Source organism: Macrotis lagotis, chromosome 7 (assembly GCF_037893015.1).
Source record: "Macrotis lagotis isolate mMagLag1 chromosome 7, bilby.v1.9.chrom.fasta, whole genome shotgun sequence".
Lineage (NCBI taxonomy): Eukaryota > Metazoa > Chordata > Mammalia > Peramelemorphia > Peramelidae > Macrotis > Macrotis lagotis.
Window position 1 is genome coordinate 219,396,455 of NC_133664.1, and position 25,549 is coordinate 219,422,003.

Sequence of the window (25,549 nt, forward strand, 5' to 3'; positions counted from 1 at the left end):
TTCTTTTAGTTTTATTTATTTAATCACAGGATCTCATAATCTCTTTTCTGTCTCCATTCCCAGGCTTTGAGGCTTTTGCCTAAAAACAAACAAATAATTAAACACATAACCCCATTCCCTACTACATTTAGCTGCTGATGCAAACCTGAAGTGCAAAGTAACTATTGGCCTTAATTAGAGCACTGAACCCAGGCCTTCAAACAGTGATGTTTTCTGGGCAGCATATTCAAATTTGGCTGAACATATAAAAGGACACAGTTGTCTGGGGTATGGGGAATGGGTTATTCTCCATTTCTGAAACCTATTAGCAACTGCCGTAATCTATTAGTTTTATTTCCAGATACCCATTCTAGTGAGTCAGGCCTATCCTCTTTGGAAAGTCAGATTTCATTGAGTAGAGGCCATGCAAATAAGGAAACATGGACAAGTAAGGGGAAACATATAAAATTAATACTCATCCCCTTCATTTTCATCTTCAAAGGAGTCAGTCCCCACTTCTTCATAGTCCTTCTCCAGAGCAGCCAGGTCCTCTCTGGCCTCTGAAAACTCTCCTTCTTCCATGCCCTCACCCACATACCAGTGCACAAAAGCACGCTTAGCATACATCAGGTCAAACTTGTGGTCCAGTCTGGCCCAGGCCTCAGCAATAGCAGTGGTGTTACTCAGCATGCAGACAGCCCGATGAACTTTTGCCAGATCTCCTCCTGGTACCACTGTTGGGGGCTGATAGTTGATACCAACCTAGAGTACAATAAGAGGGGAAAATATTAGAGGTGACTTGGGCAGTCAGTGGGATATTGGAAATAAAAACATAGCAAAGACATACCAAAAGACAAAACAAAGGCATATTAATGTTAATGATAAGCCTTGTAGTAAGAGATTGAGATTTAATTTGAGTAATAGGTTGAGATGTAAAATGATAAGAGTCAGTAAGTATATATGGAGGAAAATAATAAAAAAAAAAGGTGTGTCAGATCCTGGATATGGAGCAAAAGGAGTAGAAAAGGTTACTTGAGGGATAAGTAATAGTAACAGAGTGATAGTTAAGAGATATGGAAAATTCTAAAGTTCTAAGAGATAGAGAGAGAAAGAACTATAAGATCAGGACGGGGGAATGATGAGGACAAACTTTGACATTGTTATCTACCCCTCCTTGGAACTCTTTTCTCTCATGAATTGATTCTCTTCCACCTTTTCTCTCACAATAACCTTTGATGATTTCTCCAAATATTTATGCTTTCCCTTAATTATAGACATCTCTCAAAGTTCTTCCCTTTCTTCTTTATATACTTTTTTTGAGAATTCACAACTCCTCTGACCTTCAGACAGGATTTTACAATTCACTTTCTTATACTGAATAACAAGACTATTTGTAACAATGCAGGCATTTTTTCCCCCTCTTAAACTGAGAGCTCCTTGAAGACCAAGATGATATCTTACTTCTTTTTATTGCCCACAGTTCCTACCAACTTACCCTCCTAATAAGGACTATGTAAATATTTGTTGAATGAATGAAAATTATGAACAGAAAGGGTTAATGGAGAAATTCGAGTTGGTAAAGAAGAATAATAAATAGGGTTAGTACACATTCCCAAATGGGATCAGGTGTTAGGTAAATTGCTTTATAGATTTAAAATTTTGGGAAAAGTTCCTTTCCAGCTAGCAAGTTTCTTTTAGAAATGTAACTCAATTTTGTCATTTCCTTCTCCAGTCCATTTACAGATGAGGAAACTGAGGCAAAAAGAGTTAAGTAGCTTGTTCAGAATCACATAGCTAGTGTTTGAGGTTGAATTTGAACTCACAAAAATGAGTCTTTTTGACTTCAAGTGTTCTATCCTCTGTACTTTGCTGCTTTATTTATTGAGAAATGCTAGCCTACAATCCCTGAATTGTGTATATTTGACTTGTTTTTCCTATTCCTTTGTTAACTCTTTTAGTTCTGATTAAACATTTTGCTTTTGAAAAAAAAAAAAAGAAATGTAAACCAAAAATTTACAGAAGCTATCTTTCAAGGATTGGGACCTGTTCCAAATCTTCAGATCATCAGGGTTTAATGAGAGTTGGTACCCCTGTCTCAGGAGAGAGATACAGTTGAAAAGAAAAACATGAAACTTACCTAAGAAATAGCAAGCAGGTTAATAGCAAACAAAATGTGACTTCTGAGAATCCCAGACCAAAATAAAAATGAAACTATGCATTCCCCAATTGACAAATGGTCAAAGGATATGCAAAGGCAATTTACAGATGAGGAAATCAAAGCAATCTATAGTCATATGAGAAATTGCTCTAAATCATTACTTATTAGAGAAATGCAAATTAAAGCGTCTCTGAGGTACCACCTCACACCTCTCAGACTGGCCAATATAACCAGAAAGGACAATGATCATTGTTGGAAGGATTGTGGGAAATCTGGGACATTAATACATTGTTGTAAACTCATCCAACCTTTCTGGAGAGCAGTCTGGAACTATGCCCAAAGGGCAACAAAAAATGTGCATACGCTTTGATCCAGCAATACCACTACTGGGTCTATACCCTGAAGAGATAATGAAAAAGGGTAAAAACATCACTTGTACAAAAATATTCATAGCAACCCTGTTTGTGGTGGCAAAGAACTGGAAATCAAGCAAATGTCCTTCAATTGGGGAATGGCTTAGCAAACTGTGGCATATGTATGTCATGGAACACTGTTGTTCTATTAGAAACAAGGAGGGATGGGAATTCAGGGAAGCCTGGAGGGCTTTGCATGAACTGATGCTGAGTGAGGTGAGCAGAACCAGAAAAACACTGTACACCTAACAGCAACATGGGGGTGATGATCAGCCTTGATGGACTTACTCATTCCATCAGTGGAACAATCAGGGACAATTTGGGGCTCTCTGAAATGGAGAATACTATCTGTATCCAGAGAAAGAGCTGTGGAGTTTGAACAAAGACCAAGGAGTATTACTTTTAATTTAGAAAAAAAATTGATATCTTATTGTCTGATCTTGCTATCTCTTATACTTTATGTTTCTTCCTTAAGCATATGATTTCTCTCATCACATTCAATTTGGATCAATGTATACCATAGAAACAATGTGAAGACTGGCAAATTGCCTTCTGTGGGGGGTGGGGGGAGGGAAATAAGATTAGGGGAAAAAATTGTAAACTCAATAAAATCTTTAATAAAAAAAGAAAAGAAAATGAAACTATGATCCAAATAAATGCTCCCACATGACCCCCTAACTTAACTCCAGTCTCAGGGGAACCTGAAAGACTAGAAAAAATTTGGACTTTAATTTTGAGGGTACCAAATCACAGTGTTCTTTGAAAAGACCTGGGGCACAGAAAAAAATCCTCCAAAAATTCTATATTTCATCTCCTATTCATTTCTTAATCCCCTATAATTTGGTTTCAGTCCCATCACTCAAACAAAACTGCACTCTCCAAAGACACCAACTATTTTTTATCTGCTAAATCTGATGGCCACCTATCAATTCTTATCCTATTTGACTTCTCTGAAATTTTTGACACTAATGATCAACTCTTCATCTTGGGTATTCTCTCCTCTCCCTGGCTCTCTCTCCCCTAGTTTTCCTATTACCTAAACTGATCTTTCTTGGTCCCCTTTCTTCAAAGCTGATGCATCCCCTATCACAGGTGTTCTCCTAAATCCTTCTCTTTTTCATCACCTCTCTGAACCATTACAGTAGCTTCCTAAATGTCCTCTCTGCTTCTATTATGTATCCTCTTTAGGCTATCATACAATTGCCAACATTTTCTTAAGGAGAAATCTGATCACCTTCCTACCAATAAAAAAGCTTCAATGGCTCCCATTTGCCTCTAGAATAAAATACAAACCACTTATTCTTGAACTGGAAAGCCTTCCATAATATGCTCCAACTTATCTTTCCAATCTTGTTTTATGTTATACCTTTTCATATAGTCCAGGTTCTAGTTTGACTATTTCTAAAAGTTAGAATCTCTGTGCTGAAACATATTCCCTACTTAGCCTGCTTCTGACTATGTTGCTTCTATAATGGAAACTCAGTAAATTTTTAGATTCAATATATTTAGACTCGGAAAGGATTCTAATGTTTAACTCTTAATTTTATAGATGATGGATCTGGGACCTAGAGATATTAAGAGACTTGAAAAAAGTTACAATGATAGTAAGTGGAGATACGGGATTTGAATACATATCTTCTTATGTCAGAGCCAAGATGCTTTCCATTACATAGTGACACTGATGGCACCTGAGAAAGCTCATCATTATGAGGTCACTCAGCCCATGTCCCCTCATGGGATAGTGAGCAGAGTGACTCACTGTCACTTGCCCAGATGAAATCTCCATCACTAATCCATGTAAGTGAAGGTGATATTAAAATTCATGACTGCCACTTTCTAACATGAAGATGTTTCACCTATATTTATGCAGAGTGCACCTATTTTCCCTAGCTTTGGCTTAAACATGGCAGGGAGGAAAGTCTTGTGGAATTTTAAATTTTCCTTTTAATTAAGTATTCAGTTCTCCTATAGATAAATATAATGTCAAATAGAATCTAGCCTACTCATGTTAAGCATCTTAAAATTATTTGTTGATTAAAATATGAAAATAGTGAAGGAATTACTATTATATCTTTAAAAAATAAAATGTATATAGTGATTAAATTTTAGTACCATTAGGCAGGAACTCAAAGTGAATTGCTATCCCTGAACCAGAATGAACAGCTCTAGGTTATAAGGTTGTCAGAAGTAAATAGAAGGTACAGTGGATATAGAGATGGTTTAGAATTGGGATTATCTGAGTTCAAAACCTAGTTTTATGACTCTGGGGAAGTCAATTTAGCACCATTTGCTGAAGTTTCCTCAATTTCCTTCAGGGGTTGTTGTGAAGATGATATTTGTAAATTTATCATGCCAGGGTCTGGCATGTAATAGGTCTTTATATAAATGCTTATTCCCTCACCTCACCCCTAGGTTGCTGAATATGAAACTAAATTTACAATTATTTTCATCTGATCTGTAAATTGAATAAGGTTATATATCTATCTAGCAAATCAATTCACACCAGACCCAAACCAACATATTCTAAAATTACTAAACCAGATGACACTGGAATATCATAATAATTTGCTGACCAAATCTGAAAGAAATCAGTATTTCATAACAAATCCCTGTGTCTAAAAGGCTTAAAAAACCCCAAATGAATGCTTTTCTTCCATTTCCTGTATTCACCCTTCTCTAAATCAGTGTTCTTACCTTGAAACCTGTGGGGCACCAGTCTACAAATTGGATGGTTCTCTTGGTCTTGATAGCTGCAATAGCAACATTCACATCCTTGGGGACAACATCCCCTCGGTAGAGCATGCAGCAGGCCATATACTTGCCATGTCTTGGGTCACACTTTACCATCTGACTATTGGGCTCAAAGCAGGAGCTGGTAATCTCTGCTACTGAAAGTTGCTCATGGTAAGCTTTTTCTGAGGAAATAATAGGCGCATAGGTGACTAAAGGGAAATGAATTCGGGGATAAGGCACCAAGTTGGTCTGGAATTCAGTGAGGTCCACGTTGAGGGCACCATCAAAACGGAGGGAGGCAGTGATGGAGGAGACAATCTGACTAATGAGGCGATTGAGGTTGGTGTAAGTTGGACGCTCAATATCCAGGTTGCGACGGCAGATATCATAAATGGCCTCATTGTCTACCATGAAAGCACAGTCTGAATGTTCTAGGGTGGTATGGGTGGTCAATATTGAGTTGTAAGGTTCAACAACTGCGGTGGAGACCTGAGGAGCTGGATAGATAGCAAACTCCAATTTGGACTTCTTGCCATAATCCAAGGAGAGGCGTTCCATCAGCAGAGAAGTGAAGCCAGAGCCAGTGCCCCCACCAAAGCTATGGAAGATGAGGAAGCCCTGAAGGCCTGAACAGGAGTCTGTCTAAGAGACAAAGAGAAACCAAAAGGAATCATGGAGATGAAAGAGTTTTGAGGAGGGATTGGGAGTGGCAAACAATCAGATCTGCCAATGTTCCTTTAATTCAAGTCCAGGATAGACAGAACAAATAGAAATCAGACTGTGTTCCACTTCAACTATTAATACCAGAAAAAAATCACATTACCATAAATATCATACAGTCTTAAAGAAGAAAAAAAGTCCCATTATCCTAATAAATATATGTGCTGTCTGCTTTGTCTTAATGGTGGGCAGAATCCTCCTGATTGCTTTCTTTGTGTTTTTCGGATGCACTTTTTTTTATCTTTTGTTTGCCTGTAAATTACAAACAGTTACAGATTGCTCCTTCATGAAATCTAAAACTTTTAAAACTCAGTGTTAAGAATTTTTTTCAATACAACTGAGAAAAAATACTATTAAAATACTATTAAAAATTACTGGAAGTGTGGCACAAAGTCAGACAAAACAGGATAAAAAAATAGATTGAATACTGAATCACTGTAATTGAAATTAAATGGAGAAATTGGGGAGTGGGGAGAAAGGAGGAAGTCTCAATATCCTAATCCAAGAAATGAAGTGGGACTAGCTGGCCATGAGCCCCGGACATTCTTCTGTAATCTATCAGAACACATGGTTCTAACTCTAGCTCTATGATCCTTCCAGTTCTAAATCTATAATTCCCTTAAGATCCCAATGTCTTTCTCTAGGACTAGGTTCCCATTGCCAGGTACTATACTTCTCTAATAATAGAGACATTTGTGAGTAGATATTTTTAATATAGATTTTTATATGTTTGTGAGAAGATTTAGTCAATTTGGGCAGGAAGGTATTGCAGTGAATAGAGCACCAGACCTGAAGTCAAGAAGACTCATCTTTATGAGTTCAAATCAGACACTGACTAGCTGTGTGATCCTGGGCTCTTTTGTGAATCACTACAGGTGTTTAAGATGTCACTATTTTGTTAATTCCCTGAGATATTTAATACAGTGAACATTCTTTTATAATCTATTTAGCAAAGAAGTGCTCCTAACTTGGATAAGAATGCTCCTAACTGGGAGCTCTGTTTTTTTAGAGCTGGGAAGAACCTCAGAAACCATCCAATCTTTCTATTCCATTTTTTTAGCAAGGAAACTGAGTCCCAGATAGGTCACATGACTTTCTTATACTGAAACAGCTATATAATGAGGGAACTGGGACCAGATCCTATGAACATGGGCTCTGTAATGACTATACCTGTATGTTAGAACTTCTCTTCTTCACAAAGTAGCAAGACAATGGAGTTACACAACAACCAGTCAATTAGAAGGATTTCTGAGGCTTAGGGATACTTGACATACCAGTGATCCTTTGCGAGTGAACTTTAGCTAAATTTGGAGTCAATTTGGATCAATGTACAACATGGAAACAATGTAAAGACTGACAAATTGCTTTCTGTGGTGGGGGGGGTAAGATGGGGGGAATTGTAAAACTCAAAATAAATAAAATCTTTAAATTTGGAAATGACCTTATACCAGGATAAGGTCAAAATAAGCACAAGATTTGGACATTAAGGGTGATACCATAAGCCAGATAGGAGACAAGGAACAGTTTATCTGTCAGATCTATGGAGAGGAAGAATTTATGTCCAAACAAGAAAAAGAGAACATAATAAAATGTAAAAATTATGATTTTGATCACATTAAATTAAAAAGGGTTTGCACAAACAAAACCAATATAACCAAGATTAGAGGGAAAGCAGAAAGGAAAATAATTTTTATATCCAATGTTTAAGATAAGGGCCTCATTTCTAAAATATATAGAAAATTGAGTCAAATTTATAAGAATACAAGTCATTCCTCAGTTGATGAATTGTCAGAGGATGTGAACAGGCAATTTTCAGATGAAGAAATTAAAGCTATATATAGTCATATGAAAAATATGAAAAAAACACTATTGATTATAGAAATGCAAATTAAAAGAACTCAGGTACCATCTCACAGTGATCAGATTGATTAATATAAAATAAAAAGGAAACAATAAATGTTAGAGAAGTTATGGAAAAATTGGAACATTTTTGTTTTTAGAACAAATACATTGTTGGAAGAGTTATATGAATTCCATTCTAAGAGTAATTTGTAACTATGCCCAAAGGGCATTACTAGGTATATAAAGAGATACTACAAAAAGGGGAAAGGACCCACAGGTACAAAATATTCATAGCAGCTTTTTTTTGTGGTGACAAAGAACTAGAAATTGAGGGGATGCCCAGTAATTGGGGAATGACTGAACAAGTTGCAGTATATGAATGTAAAGGAATGCTAGTGTTCTAAAAGAAATGGCAAGTAGACAGATTTCAGATAAATCTGGAAAGATTTATATGAACTGATCTTGAGTGAAGTGAGCAGAACCAGGAGAACATTGAACTTAGTAACAGTAACATTGTGTGATAATCGACTATGATAGATTTAGTTTTTCTCAACAGTACAGAGATCAAAGACAATTCCAAAAGACTTGTGATGGAAAATGTCATTGACATCCAAAGAAAAAGCTATGGAGCCTGAATGCAGAGCAAAGAATACTATTTTCACTTTTTTTATTTGATTTTTTTCTTTCCCATAGTTTTTTTCCCTTTGATTCTGATTCTTATTTCACAGAATGACTAATATGGAAATATGTGTATGTATATATGGTATATTGTTTAACCTATATCAAATTACTTATTGTCATGGGGAGGGGGAAGGAAGGGAGGAAAAAAATAGAAATTTGGGACTATTGATGCATTTGAACATAAATTTGATGCATTTGATCATAAAATAGATCAGTAAAAAATAAAAATTTAAAAAAATAGATTTGAAGATGCCTATAACTGCCAGAAATCCCAGAACCAGTCTTGATCAGCTCAAGGATATTACCAATTCTTTGAAGTTTCATTCTTTAAAGCTACATCTACTGGCTAGCATGATGGCTATTTTTCTCACCAACTCAGAGAGAAAAGAATCCCCTTCACTATCCCCCCACCCCTTAATCTTACTAGACACTTACCAGCTTTCTAATTCGGTCCAATACTAAGTCAATGCTCTCTTTGCCAATGGTATAGTGGCCACGGGCATAGTTGTTGGCAGCATCTTCCTTCCCAGTAATCAGCTGCTCTGGATGAAAGAGATGTCTATAGGGACCAGCCCGAACTTCATCTGCACAAAGAAGAAGATAATGAGTATCCAAAGCCAGAACTAACACTGCCCCTGGCCTGAACACCTGGAATCAGCGAGGGATAAGGAAAAGGATCAATGTCAAAGGCCATTCCCATAGCTCATAGTAAATTGAGCCTTCATCTTCCCCAGTCCTTAAACTCTTTTGTGCTCTCTTTCTACTGAGTCCTCTGGAACTCAACTTTTTTTTAATAGAAGCTACTTTATATCTAATAGCTTTTATCTTCTTTCTCCACTCCTCTGATCTCTGGGTAGTCACTGAAACCTAGTTTTCTATTAAAGATGCCAAAATCTTTTCTTATCCTTTTTAAGAGATGCTTCTCCTTTTGTTCTCCTTAACATAGAGTAAGTTAATCAATAAGCATTTATTAAGTGCCTACTGAGTGCTATAAGGGAAATGCTGGGGAAACAAAGTCAAAAGATAGTCCTTGCCTTTAAGGAGCTTAAATGGTAACAGAAGAGGCAGTATGTGAACAATTATGTACAAACTATATATGATAAATTGGAGAATGGCAAGTTGTGTTATATGATTGTAATGGAATACTACTGTGCTATAAAAAATGATGAACTCTGTGTCCTTAGAAAAGCATGGAAATGGGGTGGCTAGGTGGCACAGTGGATAGAGCACCAGCCCTGGAGTCAGAAGTACCTGAGTTCAAATCCAACCTCAGACACTTAATAATTACCTAGCTGTGTGGCCTTGGGCAAGCCACTTAACCCCAATTGCCTTGCAAAAACCTAAAAAAAAAAAAGAATAACCTTGACTGAATAAATCATTTTGATTATTATAAATACCCAAATTAACTACATATCTGCATTCCAGAGAAAGAATTGATAAACAAAAGTATGTATAGAATGATTTAAAACACACACACACACACACACACACACACACACTAGTGTGTAATAGTAGCCATGATGGGGAGAGGAAGAAAAGAAAAAATTATATAACTTTATATATTTAAAAGAATAGCATGTTATTTCATGTTCAATCATCTTTTTTATTATGTTATTGAAATGCCTGTTTTATTCCATAAATTAAAATTAAAATTAAAATAAATAAACATATTTTTAAATTATATATGGGAAATAATCAATAAAGTGTCTAGGGACTGGGAAAGTTTACTTTTTGGAGAAGGTGAGATTTTAACTGGAACATGAAGGAAACAGAAATGAGGAAGGAGAGTATTCCAGCATGAGCAAGTGAGAATGCTCTGAGCAGACAGGTAAGGTATTTTGTTTGAGAAACAGCAAGGAGGCCAGTATCACTAGATTGAAGGGGTAAAAAAAAAATAGAAAAGTAGATGTGGTGCTAAGTTATGAAGGACTTTGAATACCACACACAGAGGTTTTTCTATTCAGTCCTGAAGGTGATAGCAAACCACTGGAATTTTATTGGCTACAAGGTCTCCCCTGTGCTTTAGAAAATTCACTTTTCTGGTTAAATGGAGGATGGACTGGAGAGACTTGTGGCAGTCAGACCAAGCAGGAAGCTACTGCAATAGTCCAAGAATGAAGGAATAAGGATCTGAACTAAGGAGGTGGCAGTATCAGAGAGAAGGGGGGAGTATTAGAGAGATACTATAACAGAATGAATGGGGGGGGGTAGTGGAGACACAGTAAGTTGTTCAGGATGACACCTATGTTTAAATGATGAGGAAACTTAGACCCAGTGAAGGGAAGGCCAGGGTTCTCTCCACAAGTAGCAAGAAACAGACTTGTGTTTGGACTTGAACTGGTTTCAATTGACTCTTTCCATGAACCATACTTCCTCTTGTTCACCTGCAAATATCCACATGAAGCTAAGAAGGGCCATTCTTGTGTCTAGTGCAATGACTTCTTTCCATCCATCACACTACTCAAAAAGACAATCAAGCATTTGTCCAGTTGTCTCTGAGAGTAACCTTCAGGTTTTAAGTTGTTTTTTTTTTAAACCACATGCATAAGATGTTGCTAGGAATTTCTATTGAACTGCATCACTTTTATGGAGTTCTTCTGACCTTAGCTTCAAATGAAGGGAAAGGCAGAATGATAAAGTAGGAAGAGCAAGAGGAACAATCAATCAGGACCAAACATATACCTCTCAACAAAGGGGTATAGAATGAGGTACATGTGTTCAGATATGGCTAATTTATTGACCTGTTTTGCTTAGCTGTATGCTTATTTTGTTACAAAGGAAGTTTCTACAGGGGAGAGAGAGTAATGTTTAAAACAAGAATGCTTTAAAATAAATGTTTAAAGCAAGGATGTTTTTTTAAAAAGAGCACCAATAACATTTTTTAAAAAACAAAAGCAAAGAACATAGGAATTGAGTTGGACAAGTATGGGTTGGACAAGATGATCTTGAGGAGTCATTCCAACTGAGCTTCTGTTATCTTGGGTTTGAATCCTAGCTCTTCAACAAACAAATTGTCTCACTTTTCTCCTCTCATCTTCAGTTTCCTCCTCTGTGAAATAAGGAGGTGGGACTAGGTGATTTTTGAGGTCCTTTTCAAATCTCAGGTTGATGACTCTTACTAAGAAATTCCTAAATATGGCTATGTGACAGACTGTTCCCCAGAATCAAATCCAAGAAAGGAAATGTAAAGTAAGGATGCACACTACCTCCATACAAAATCAGAATTTTCCAGTATTTGTCAACGTCCACTTGGGGGTGATAATACTGGAAGGTAGGTACTTACCTACTACAGATGGTTCCAGATCAACCATCACTGCCCGGGGCACATGCTTTCCAGTGCCAGTCTCACTGAAAAAGGTGGTGAAGGAATCATCATTGTTGATCTTGTTGGCCTGTGTGCCAAAAGTACCATCAGCTTGGATGCCATGCTCTAAGCAGAAAAGTTCCCAACAAGCATTGCCAATCTGGACTCCTGCTTGACCCACATGGACTGATATACATTCACGCTGTGAGAGGAGAGGGAAGAAGAGAAAGAATGTAGACGGTTAATCATTCTTTTGCCTTATAGTCTCCCCCATTTCTGGGAGTGTGTTCATACCTGGGACAACCTATCCAGAAACCCAATTCATACCTGTTACTATTCACCTAGAACAAGGGAGGAGAACCTTCAGCCCCCAGGCCAGCTTGGTCTGGTGTTGCCTAGGCAACCACAAGTGGGGACTTGGAATTCAATATATCTGGGAATTTTTTAGGGATGAATCAATTAAATGCTTGACTAAATATAGAAGGATTTTATAAATATCCAAATGGCTCTTGGCAGAAAAAAGGTTCCCCACCCCTAACCTAGAACCATCTCCCCTAGAACCTCTAGGTCTGGAATCTTGGGGTCCAGGGCAATGCTTCTCCAGAATTTGGTCTGAGATTATACACCCCACCACCACCACTCCTTCCCCCTCCATGTGGTTACAATACTGTTTTAGGGATGAGAGCAGGAGTTTAAAGGTCATGCCATGGATTTTTACTAAAAAGAGCAAGCTCTACTTTTTCCCCCTTCTCTCTCTCTTCCCTTTTCTACTCCTATGAAAGCAACAACAGCCTTCAGGATAGAGCTAACTATACACCAGCCAGCCCAGAGCAAAAAGGCTTGTGACATATTCCCATGGATAAAGCATGTGACTCATCTGTTTATGTCTATTCTTATCCATGGTTTGACGCACACTGAGGTGGCATTTCAAAATTCAGAGTTATCTAAAATGGGGATTAGAGCTTCCTAACCATTCTACTCATTCCTGAAGCAAGGACCATGTCAGAAAGAAGGTCCCTAGGGGATTTTGTGAGTTTTTTAGTTCTCCAGGGGTAGAACTAGGACAGGAAGATGAAGGCAATGTTCCTATTTATCATCCCCCAAAGGGTGCCTGGACCAATGCTTCTTAATTTGATAAATTCCATAAGTATTTTTTTTTGGAAAAAAATTTTGGGAGTGGGGTGAGCTGCAAAGCAAAGGGGTTAAGATCACATAGCTAGTAAGTATCAAGTGTCCGAAGTCAAATTTGAACTCAAGTCCTCCTGAGTCCAAGTCCATTGCTCTATCTCCTAAGTCATCTAGCTGCCCCCATTCCACAAGTAATTAAGGAAAATCTGCTATAAGTCTAAACCTGTACTAGATCCTGAGTGATAGAAAATAAGTATAAGATGTGGTCCATAGGAATACACAAGTTAAAAAAACTTAGCAAACAAATAAGAAATAATTAGGAATCAATACCAGACAGTATATAATAAGGCAGTAAAGTCATAGACTTACAGAATTGAGAACCAGAAAGGTACTTTGTTGTTATTGTTTGGTAATAACTAATTCTTCAGGAACCATATTGGAATGGGATTTTGTTGGCAAAGACACTGGAGTGGTTTGCCACTTCTTCCTTCAGTGAATTAAGGCAAATAGAAGTGACTTGTCCAGGGTCACATAGCTAGTATCTGAGGCTGAATTTGGACTCAGGCTTTTCTAACTCCCTCCCAGAGCACTGTCCACTTAGCCACATGCCTCTTAGGCATACAAAGGTTAAATGACTTGTCCTAAGTCACACAGCAAGTATGTTTCTGAAGCTGAATTTGAACTCAGGTCTTCCAAATTCCATTGTTCTATTCCCTGAGTAATCTAGCTGCCTTTAGAAATGCATTTAAAAATAATCTAATCCAATATCTCTATTTTACATATGCAGAAACTGAGGCTCAAAGAAGTTGAATAGACTTGTTCAAGGGCAGCTAAGCAATGGCAAAATCAGGACTAGAATCTTGGTTTGGTATCCTTTTTCCTATACCACAATTAAAAATAAGTAACAAAATAAATATAAGTTCTCTGGATATTGGGAAGTTTACTAATCTACATATTTTCCTGCCCCAAAGTCAGTCAAGCACATTAATTGAGTGGCTACTAAGAAAATAACAAGTAAGACTTATGCCAGCGTCCCTGACTTTTCTGCCTGGAGATCTTCAATGGAATTTTCTGGGACTTCTCTCAAACATTCTACCCCATCCCACAGTTCCTCAACTCTTCCTCTGTCTAAGAACTCCCCTTGGCCTAAGAGATGGCAATTATACTTCAGAGATCTTTTTATGGTCTGGGCCACTGGCAACATCATGATTCTCTATTTCAAAATACCTATTTCATTATCTTAATAGTTTGCACCCACACGTCTGGCAGGTAGTTGTGGCTTTCTGGTTTCTTACAGAGGGTATCATCACTGTGAAGTATTAAGACATCTTGAGAATTGACATTCCTTTGCTCTATAAACTCTATGAGAACTAGGCTATGTCTTATGGGCATATAAAAATGCTAGAACAACTAATTTTATATTTCCTCCAATACCTAGCAGCCCAGTATTGTTGCACATAACCATGTGCAAAAGCTTACTGAATGAGGTGGGGAGAAATATTGAATTTGATATTTTTTCTGTGGTTTTTACCTATTATATTCCAAGTAAAATCTTCCAACTTCTCATCCATGCTTCTTTTCTTATCCAAGGAACAGCTCTATCTCTAACCTGCTTCTCCCCTTCCTTTCCTCCCAAAACAATAGCCAAAATAACTGCCCTGGGCCTTAGGGGAGGAGGGAGAAAGAAGGTAGAGCAAAAATTCAATAAACTCTGCATACCATTTGATTCAGTGATGCCACTACTAGGTCCCAAAAAAAGGTCAAAGAAAGAAGAAAAGGATCCACATGAACAAAAACATTAATAGCAACTCTTTTTGTTGTAACAAGAGACTTGGAAACTAAGCATTCTTTAGAGAATGACTGAACAAATTATGACATAGAAATATGATGAAATAATATAAGGTAAGAAATTATGAAAGGGATGGTTTCAGAGAATCAAGAACTGATGTAAAGTGAAGTGAGATCAGGAGAACAATTTATACAAAAACAACATTTACTTAAGTACTACTATACAATAACAAAAGAAAAACAAATCTGAAGGACTTAACTCTAATCATTGCAATGACCAACAATGATTCCAGAAGATCAATTATACTCCCTACCTCCTAACACAAGATGTATTAACAAGACATACATTTTCAGACATAGCCAATGTGAGAATTTGTTTGGCTTATGACCATGCATTTTTGTCAGAATGCTTTCTCTTTCTCTTTCTTATTTTAAAAGGGGTGAGAAAGAAGAATGAAAACTAGGGTAACTAAAAATTTAAAAAGAAGAAAATAAAATAGAAATAAAAGATAACTGCTGAAGAATTTTAAGCAAATAGAAAAGAAAAGGAGGCCAGAAAGAAACTTTGAAAGAAAGTTATATGAAAGAAAGTTATATTTATTATTTTAAAATTGTACATAATTAAGAATTCACAAGTTCAAGTACTACTTTCTTTCTATACTACCATGAATATGAAAATGTTCATTTAATTTGATGTTTTAAGTTGAGAATTAAGGATAATAAAAGTCTTTTAAAAAAAGAAAAAAGAAAGGAACATTAAAGTAGATCATATTTTATAGCCTTAAAAAAAGTATAATTTGGAGCCATAAGACCCAGATCAATGCTGCTCCCTGTGTCACTAGGCAAATCACTTTACCTTTTGAACTTCAGTTTCCTAATTTGAAAATTGAAGGGATCATATAAATAATATTTAAGATTTCCTCTAACTCTAAATACAGTGACCTATGATTCTCTGCTGAGAGAATAGTTTTAAGGAGTTCCAAAATCCTTTAAGGAATTATCAACATGAATATACCATGAACCACCAGTTTAGTGACCTCCATATGTTAAGGTTCCCCTTAGTTCCTTTATGATCCCATCCCATAATCAAACAACAACATTCTCCTCTTCTTTCACCATTCTTGCCTATAGAATTCAAAGCAGGTTGTTCTCACTATCAAACATCTCCACAAGTTATCAGTTACCGGGGACCAGAAATGTTTTAATGACTCCCAACTGCCAAAAAGTCAAAGCCAATGGAAAGTCACCACAGGAAAAAAAGGGATACAGACCTAAGGATGTTATAATGGCAGAGTAGTAAACAGAAAATCCCTATACAATTATAGTCTTTATCATCCTGTCTGAGACATATAAAACTCTCCCACCCCATTGCAGTATAAGAGAAGAGAGCGATCCTCTTTCCCATTTAAATGATGTTTTGGGTGGAAGGAAAGAAAAAGGGTGGTAGATTGTTCTGCCCAAGTCCTCTAGTTTATAAAACAAAAAAAACCTTCTCTATCATCATCCTAATAATCTTCCCTATGCTCCTAAAATTTCAGAATGAAATTTTTTCCATATATAAAAATACAACAGAGAAACAGGGCCTGGGAAAGCCTGTCCTCCTGCCCACCAAGAGAGAAGGGGTAGCAAGATGATGCACTAACTTCCAAACAGAAGTCCTCAAGGTCAGTGTCAGGCAAGAGCCAAGTCATGACAGGGCAGCAGTGCCATTTTGCCCCTAACTAGATTCAAAACTTCAGGAAGACAGAGAAGTAGATGGATGGCTCATATAAACAGCTTCTTTGAAAATAGGTCATCCCTCCCTAACAGAGCCAGAGGCCAATATGCCTCAGCCCTAGGAGTAAGCTGATCTTACAGAGGAAATTTAAGTCCTAGGCCTACTGCAAACTCATATTTCAAATACCCTTTCTGGCCATCCAGGACTCACAATTATTCTTTCTAACTATATCTGTGTGGCTCTATTTTAGAACTGAGCTTTCACCCCAGGGCCCTCTGGTTTAAGGAGTTGATTTTTTGCCTCATCTCTGTATGAATTTACAAGCTAGTCTCAGCATCTAAGTTTTTGTAGCCAACTGAAAGAAGCAAATTATTATTAAAGGGGGTCTATTTCCATTTCCCTGAGGGGTGTGTGTGTGTGTGCATGCATGCGTTTGTACATGCATGCATGTGTGTGTGTGTATGTGTGTATGTACAAGTCAGCATACAGTGTTAGCCTCCAAAAGTCATGTAGTCACCTAAGCTATCCTCGACAGATAGTGGAATACCAACAAAGAAAGAAACACCACCACAATTTCCAAAGGTCCTAACTTCACTATCAATAAATCATTTAAAATGCTTTAACTATCATTTCTCTCTATAAGAAGAATAGCTGGTGACATCTTTTCTAAAAGAATTCTTTAAAGATTTGAAAAACATTGGGTCACTTTGAGAACTATTATTGGATATTCTAAAGAAAATACTACAAATTGCCATGTGGCATATTCTATGTTAAATCCTAAAACTAATTCAAAATCAGATTTGCAACTGACTCATTCATATGGAATACTGTGCTTTATATTTATCTACATTTGCCTTATTGCCCTATTAGTTTATATGCTTCATGAAGGCAGCTATGATTATGCCTATCTAGGAAAAATTTAGTAAATATTTGTTAGATGAATGGTTGATAAATGAAATTTGCTATTTCACATGGCATAAGCTTGTGCTAGGTTAAAAAATAATATTGCTAGGCTAATGTTATCAGGGATATATAATGTTGGTCAGGGTAGTTAGTGGAAATTAGATATTTATATTACAGAGGGAAAATTAAAAACTAATGAACTTCAAAAGAGATTGTTGGGACTCCCACCCTATTAATTCTAATTAGGACATATTTTAATTGAAGCCTCACTCAGATCAAAGGATAAACGTGAACAAATAGACCTAGATTCATGCCAATGAGTAAATGTGGTACAAAAAAAGATTCATTCTATTTAGGGGGCTATAATAAAGCATAAAATATTCATTATGATGAAAAAATAGCAATAATGGGATCTTATTAAGTGGTAACACAGCATTGGAAAGGGTGATAAGAAGATATGTGATCTAAATAGTTCTTTAGCATTGACAGGACTTTTCATAACATATTTAATTCAGTCCCTTCATTTTAAAGAGAAGGAATCTCATGTCCAGAGAGGTTATGTGACTTGATTAAAAGTTCACATGGATAGTGAGAGATCCTTAGAGGTTTTCAGTCTCAGATGAAATACTATCTATTTTTTTTCTATTCAAGCCAATTCAATTCAATATAATATTGATTGAGAGCCTGCTATGGCCCAGGCCCTTTGCTTGACCATAATTTCCCCCATTTCCCAACCTTTGTTTCCTTTCTGGTAAGAAAGATGGGCTTAAGTTTGTATTAAGGAGGACAAAGGCAAAGTTCTTTACTAATATAAGGGTCTGTCCTTTTCAGACTGGCAATTTTGATGTTTGAAAGGGACAAAAGCAAAAACATATGGAAAAAATACTAAGAAAACAAGGACAATTCTATTTGCCTGGAGCACAGTTACATTATTCTCTGTTACAATTGCTATTTGTATGTGATCTAGTGGAGAACTCTGAAGTTAATAAATGGGGATTTATAATCCCAGAATTGTTTTGTAATCATTGAAAAAATAGGCATTGCCTTGTTATGGCTTAGCTAGCAGAGACAAGCATTTGGTTACTCATCATGAATGATGAGCCATTTTTGAATCAGGAAGAACTAATCAAAAATAAAACCTCAGAGCTGTGAGAGTCTGTCTGTCTCTCTGTCTCTGTCTCTCTGTCTCTCTCTCTCTGACTCATCTGTCTCCCTTTCTCTTTCTCTTTCTCTGTCTCTGTGTCTTTGTCTGTCCATCTGTCTCTCTCTCTATCTGTATTAACATCTCAGAAGTTGAGAAAAACTTCAAAACCCAGCTGATGAAGCAGATCTAAAGAAGATTCCACCCATTAAGGTACTAAGGTAGGGGCATCTAGTTTTCTAAAAGAACAGAACATCTCTGCTAAGGACTTCATCTAAGCCTGGTGTGTGTGTGTGTGTGTGTGTGTGTGTGTGTGTGTGTGTGTGTGTGTGTGTGTGTGTTTATGTGTGTGTGTGTATGCCATCTCTAGCTACTATCCATTTGAGCAGAAGAACTGCCCCCTCCAGTAGCAGAGTAGCCATTAGAGCAGTCCAGTGCCTTGACCTTTCCAGCTGCGACTCCATGCTCTCTAAGGAGTTAGTCCAGCAGTAGAGCAGCCCAGAATCACTCGTCCAATACAAATGCATTAAAGTGACCTTTGGAAAATATAGACTCTAAGAAAGAGAAAGGCTATTTTGGGCCAAAGTTCCAGATTCATGTTATCCTGGTCACATAAACCTCACCACTATAGTACCTCATTTATGCCAAATTCCTTATGGATACCATATGCATTTGTGAGAAAGTATACCACATGTTTATGAGTGGACTACTTACATAATTATCTTTTTTGTTTTGCCTTTTTAGTAATTACTTTTGGTTAAGAATACATTGAGGGCAGCTGGGTGGCACAGTGGAAAGAGCACATCCCACCCCACCCCCACCCCGAGTCAGGAGGATCTGAGTTCAAATCCTCAGATACTTGATACTTTCTAGCTATGTGACCTTGGGCAAGTCACTTAACCCCCTTGCCTCACCCTCCCCAAATATATATATGTGTATAAGCTAAGGGAGAAATGAGCTAGAAAAATGGAAAGGTGGTCCACACAGATAATTCATGTTGATGTTTTTGTTCAGTAAGAACATGTTATGTCTGTTTTTTTGGTCATGTCTGATTGTTTGTGACCCCCCATTTTCTTGCTAAAGGTACTGTAGTGGTTTGCTTTTTTTTTCCTGGTTCATTTTAGAGATGAGGAAACTGAGGTGAATACTTTAATTGACTTGTCTTAGCTTCTCACAGTATCTTGAGCTAGGTTTGAACTCAGAGAGATGGCATTTCTCTGACTCTGAACATGGTGCTCTGCATCATCTAACCCTTTAATTCATGTACTTGAGCCAATAATAATAAAACTTACTAATACCCATTTTGTAGAGAAGCTAGAATTTCAGTCACTATCCTGAAGTAATTATTCTTGTCATTCATTATATTAATGGCATGCAAGCTTTCATTTTGCATTTTATTTAATTTGTACTTTTGTCGTTATTATTGTTGGAATAATTTTTATCATATAGAGGACCAGAACACTTTCCCATCCTCCTTCTTTAGGCATTCTCTTTCTCTTCTAATTCCCTGACCTCTCAAACTTCTGTAGTATAATTTCTAATTAACTTTAATTGTTTATGTAGTTCTTTGCAATGTTTTGACTCATCATCTTTAACCTTTTGACTTGTCACTTTCAATTTTTAATTAAGGGCATTTGGAATTTCTAAAATATATTTTTGTTTTTCAGATTCCATACCATTTTTGATAGCCTTTAATTAGATGACATGGAGTTCAAATATTTTATTGTATTCATTAGCTAGATATTGATTTAAAAAACTTCCAGTGTTTTTCAATAGGTCTTTAATAATTTTCACAAGGCATTTCTGTCCAGGTGGCATTTGGTGCTTGTCCTTAGAAGTTTCCCCAGATAATTCTATTTTCTTACTATGGTGCTTCCCATAACAATGGCCATAGTATATACTATATGTGAAGGTCATGAAATATCTTTTTTACTCATCAAATATTATAGAACAAAGCTTATCAAACATTGTCAAATAATGCGGGACATAATAGATACCAACTTTTTTGAATTGCTGTTATAGTAAGTCTATTTGATGGATTCACATTCAAAAAAGAATGTGAATCCAAGAACATTCATCTTTTCAAAATCATTCAAGCCATTCTCATTTTTTTTGCCATCTATTTCATTATTTGGTAGTACTTTTGGTGTTAGCTCTTTCTTCTTTAAATTTAAGGAATTTCTTAACTTCAACTTTTATTTTATGTATTCTGGGTTTATCAATAAGTTTTTAAAATAATTGTCCTACATTGATATGCAATATATTGTGTAATTTGCAGCTGAGAATATCTTTGAGAAAAAATAATATGAAGTCCATACCTAAATCTGTTAAAAATATTCCTATTTTGATATGTAGTAATGGTCCATAATTAATACATTTCTAACCAGTCATTTCATATGTATTCATGGTTTATCTGCTTTAGTAGACAGTATAAAATGCACTGAAATGACAGTTGATCCACTGTCTTACATAACAAGTTGCTTATCATAATTGTCTCAAGGAGGATCAGTGTGTAGTTCTGTATCACCAGAAGGTTAAGAGTAACCAATTTTTATTGATATCTTTTCATTGTTACATCATCAACATTTTTCTTGTATCCCTTTTAAAAGAATTTTCAAAAATAAGAAAAAGAAAAAAACTAATCAAAAATATATCAAAAGATTAGAAAGGGGGAAAAACACAAATTTGACATTGTATGCAATGTTCATACCAGTAGGTTGTCCCACCCTTACCCCAACACATACACATTTACCATGGCAAAGGAAATGGGTGAAGTGTTTTCTCATACCTCTTCTTTGGCACTAAACTTGTTCTTTATCATTTTGCAAATTTACTTTTGAATTTTTTTGTGATTGTTATTCTTTCCATTTTATATTGTTGCCTTTATTGTGTATATTGTTTTTCTCACTCTGCTTGTTTCATTTTCATTAGTTCATACAAGTGTTACCATGAGGAGCAATATTTTAACTTCCCCTGACTCTATGCAAATTGTCTAGGTTTTTCCTTTAAAACACACAGAAACAATTCTCAAGACTCACTTGTTTCTGACAACTAAAGTCTTAGGTTGTTGACATTACTCCCAGTTGCCTGATTACCAAATACTATGAAGAGTTTCAAGCTCTCTCTGATGCTTGCTTGTCTAGAGGACCACAGTAGGGAGAAAATTTTTGCTGAAGTGAGTCAATTTTTGTTGTCCTGACTACCAATCTTATTGAATATTCTTCCCCTACTATGGCTAAATTCTTTTGTTAACTCCTGAATGATTTACTAGTGTCTCATGAAATTTCAATATTATTCATCACTACCAGGGGATTAGCCTAAGTGGGGTTCAGCATAGAACACCTATCTGTTTTCAGAATTTATAGACACAGTTTCATCACACTGATTGTGGTGCTAAGCCCAAGCCCAATTGTATGGCATTATAGGCTTCCTTCATAGTTTCCACATTAGGTACCTCTGGGTACCTGGATACCTCTCCTTTATTTTGCCATTGCCTCCCCCTCACAGAATTGATGAAAGATTGGAATTTCTGGCAGTTATTATTATGATATTTATTATTAAGGGAAGAGCATTGATGATAGGTTGGGATTTCTGGTAGTTATCATTATTAATATTATTATTATTATTATTATTATTATTATTATTATTATTATTATTATTATTAAGGGTACAGGAACTTTAATAAGGATACTAAGTATCCCATATCCAAAGCTTTCCAATCTAAACAGATTGTTCCTGGGGTCACTGAGGGTTTACTCTCCAAATACTGACTGGTAAACTCACCATTATAAGAAAAAAATAATGAACAGTGAACATGAAGCAGGATACATGAGGGTTTATTGAAGTCTGTTTAGTCTATATTTGGAGGGGTACTGTCAGGAATGCCAGAACCTCTGACATAAAATATCAATCACATCCCAGGAAGGCTGATTGCCATCTGCCTGGAGAGTAGCAGAAGATATTGACTGTTTCTAGATAAACTTATGAACTAGAACCAGCTAAATTTAATAACCACAACATCCACTAAAGTGAAAGATTTTTTAAAAAAACTATAAATCTTCAACAAGTGATACATCCCCAAGTTTTGCATCTTTCACCAGCAACCCATCAGTGTAGGTCAAGGGAAAGGACTGAGTGGAAAATAATAACAACAGTACTACTAATAATAACTACAAATCAGTACACTCAGTAGGTACCCAAGCCAAATATTCCTCTTTATATAAAGAAATATTGTAACCACGTACATTAGGTACTGATTGCTTATTCATTCGTCAAAAGATTCTTTCACCTATTCCACTCCTCTAAAAAAAATTGGTCTCTTGGCAAATTTAAAATATGCTATTTAGGGGGCAGCTAGGTTGTGCAGTGGATAGAGCACCGGCCCTGGAGTCAGGAGGACCTGAGTTCAAATCCAGACTCAGACACTTAATAGTTGCCTAGCTGTGTTACCTTGGGCAAGTCACTTAACCCCATTGCTTTAAATAAATAAAATTTTTAAAAAATATGCCATTTAAAAAAATCTGATTTGCACAGAACTTTTCAGGAGCACATACAGGACAATGTTGGAACCTGCCCTAACCAATTATTAATTTTCAGTATGAGCACTTACACCTCAGAAATTGACAATTGCTTAAAATCAGGTCTTGACTTATTGTTTTGACTTGAGAAAGGTTTAATAATGCAGAGTTTATGCTTACTCCCCATTCCCACCCCAGCCTGAATTTTAAATATTTACCAGAACACCTGTGTATTATTCTATAAATAATATTTGAGCTGAAGAATAATTCATTAAAAAGGCAAAGGGAATGAAATTATCATCAGACTGGTAATAAACTAATACTACTAAGACTGTCAAGACCACTATACTACAATAATAATAACTGACATTTATATGGTGATTCAGGATTTGCAAAGTACTTTACATCAATTACCTCATTTGAATCCCACAATACTCCTAAATATATCTATTGTATAAAGAGAGATGTCCCTACAAAGCTTGTATGAATAACAGGCTTAATATTATGTAGTACTTCATCCAATAAGAGAGTCAGAACTCTCTTTGCTGTTTAGGTTTGGGTAACTACCACATGGAAGCCATACTATGTAATCCAAAGGGAAACAAGGCAGTAGACAAGAAAGCACTTGAAAATTTTATAAGTGCTATTTCAATGTAATATTATCAACACCAAAGCTTAAAGGAATCGTAAAAATCACTTGTTTCTTCTTTTTACAGAAGAGGAAAAAGGCCAATTAAGTAGCTTCCCTAAACTTACACAGGTAAATTTAGTGGCAAAGTCAGGACAACTTTCCCATGAGTCCTATTTCATTTTATTACCATATCCTCAAAAATGGAGAATAAGTGGCCATTATTAGGTCAGGATCCTTTAACCCCTAAAAAATGTATAAATTTTGGTCACAGCTCTTTTTTCAAACAATGTTCCCTGGACCAGAATACCAAAAAGTGTAGATGAGGAAGTAGGGAAGAGGTTTAGGAAAGGATTACATGGGGACGAGAGAAAGGAAGGTCACAAACAAGTAGAATAGAAAGCAGGAACTGAGAATTAGTCCTGCTCTCAGCAGAGAATTTGTTCTACCTTCCATTCCCCACCCCCATCATCTCTCTCTGCCCTTCCCCTGTAGTACTGGGGCCAGAAGTACTATAATTACCACTTCGTACAGGGACTGATATTTGAGAAGTCTTTATGGTTATACTTTGCTACCTATTTCAAGGATCTGGGATAGGGGAAAGTATTCTAACTAGAGATATAAAGATTCTAGAACATGACACAAGAGAAGATCTCTGAGGGAATCCCCAGAAAATTAGATATCTAATTGAATATTAGAGTACTCCCTGAATGTATAGCTTGGGAAGAGAAGAAAGGGTTTTTCTTTTCTAGGTGGGAGAGAGGTAAAAGAGGGAATAGAGAAAGGTGTCAGGATACACGTGAGTAGGATACTCAGCTTCCCCAAAACACTATGATCTTGACTCAGTCTCTCAGGAATGTGGAGATTTTCAGAGTTTCTCGTACAGACAACCTGGACTGAAAGTTAAAAACCTACATACTACCTTTTTGCTCACCCTAGTCCTTCACTCAAAGGCAGGACCAGGAGAAAGAACTGAAGGAAACACACAATGCCTCACCACCCAATTTCTGTGGCTATTGAGTTATCCAAAGTTGCCAGCTGAAGTTCCATTTTCCTTCTACCCACTGTGTTGGTGTAATGTTAAAGGAGCAATAGATTTGAGTCTTAATTCTGCTCCTTAACTAGTGTGACCTCAGAAAGTTATTTGACCTCTCTGGGTCTGGCCTAAATAAGCTCTAAAGTCCCTTCTAGTTCTAAATCTTATGAATTCATAAACACCAAGGCTATTCTCCCTGGCAGCAGCCCCCACCTTGTTTCCTCAAAATTACTCCCTAACCACCCCCATTCATGGTAAGGAAACACACCATCTTCCCCTGGCCCTATCTTTTCACATAAATTAATTGGAAGTTTCTCTGACTCTCCAGACATTTGCCCTGGATCCATAGTCTCTATTTCCCACTCCCAGGTTCAGCTCTCCCTAGTCATTTAAGTCTCTGTTTCCCCTCCCAGCTCCAGGACGATCCTATCCCATTTTCTGCACTTTCCCTTCAAGTAAAGTGTCTATGGGTCCTCTGTGGTGTTCTCTAACATTGCTGATTGCCTCTGGTCCCACAGAATTGTCACTCTACCCCTGCTCTCAGTTCCTCAAGGAAGACCATTTTCCTTTCTATTCCTGGAACTGCCGATTCTCTCTCCTTTGACCTCCTCCCAGGCTCCCACCTCCCAGGGACTCTGGGTCTGGAATCTCTCACCATTCTGGCGGCAAGCAGCTGCAGTGTTTTTCTCCCTCTGGTTTCTCTTAGCAGACACAGCTTCTCTAGCCCTCAGCTTGCAACTCCACCAGTGAGTGTCTTCTCCGCTGTTGAGACACACTGAGGCTAGAGGGAGCCAGGGACAGGGACTGGCTCACAGACTGTGGCCGCCCTCCAGCTTCATAGTCCCCTGGGGATAAGAGAAG

At 36.9% G+C, this 25,549-nt stretch overlaps 1 protein-coding gene across 1 annotated transcript; it reads right to left on the bottom strand.

Moving 5' to 3' along the window:
- Positions 1-25,549, bottom strand: LOC141493492 (tubulin alpha-8 chain). Its single transcript, XM_074194925.1, has 5 exons — positions 25,344-25,549; positions 11,810-12,032; positions 8,962-9,110; positions 5,245-5,925; positions 1-741 (listed from the first exon to the last, which is right to left on the bottom strand). Exons 1-5 carry the CDS (start codon positions 25,344-25,346, stop codon positions 448-450), a joined length of 1,350 nt encoding a protein of 449 aa, XP_074051026.1. The 5' UTR covers positions 25,347-25,549; the 3' UTR covers positions 1-447.

Bases quoted from the DNA above. Each gene is read 5' to 3' on its own strand.
- LOC141493492 (XM_074194925.1), bottom strand. The intron at 9,111-11,809 runs GTAAGTACCTAC...TTCTTTGTGCAG, and splicing joins TCTGGAACCATCTGTAGTAG to ATGAAGTTCGGGCTGGTCCC. The intron at 5,926-8,961 runs GTAAGTGTCTAG...TTTGTCTCTTAG, and splicing joins TGGACCGAATTAGAAAGCTG to ACAGACTCCTGTTCAGGCCT.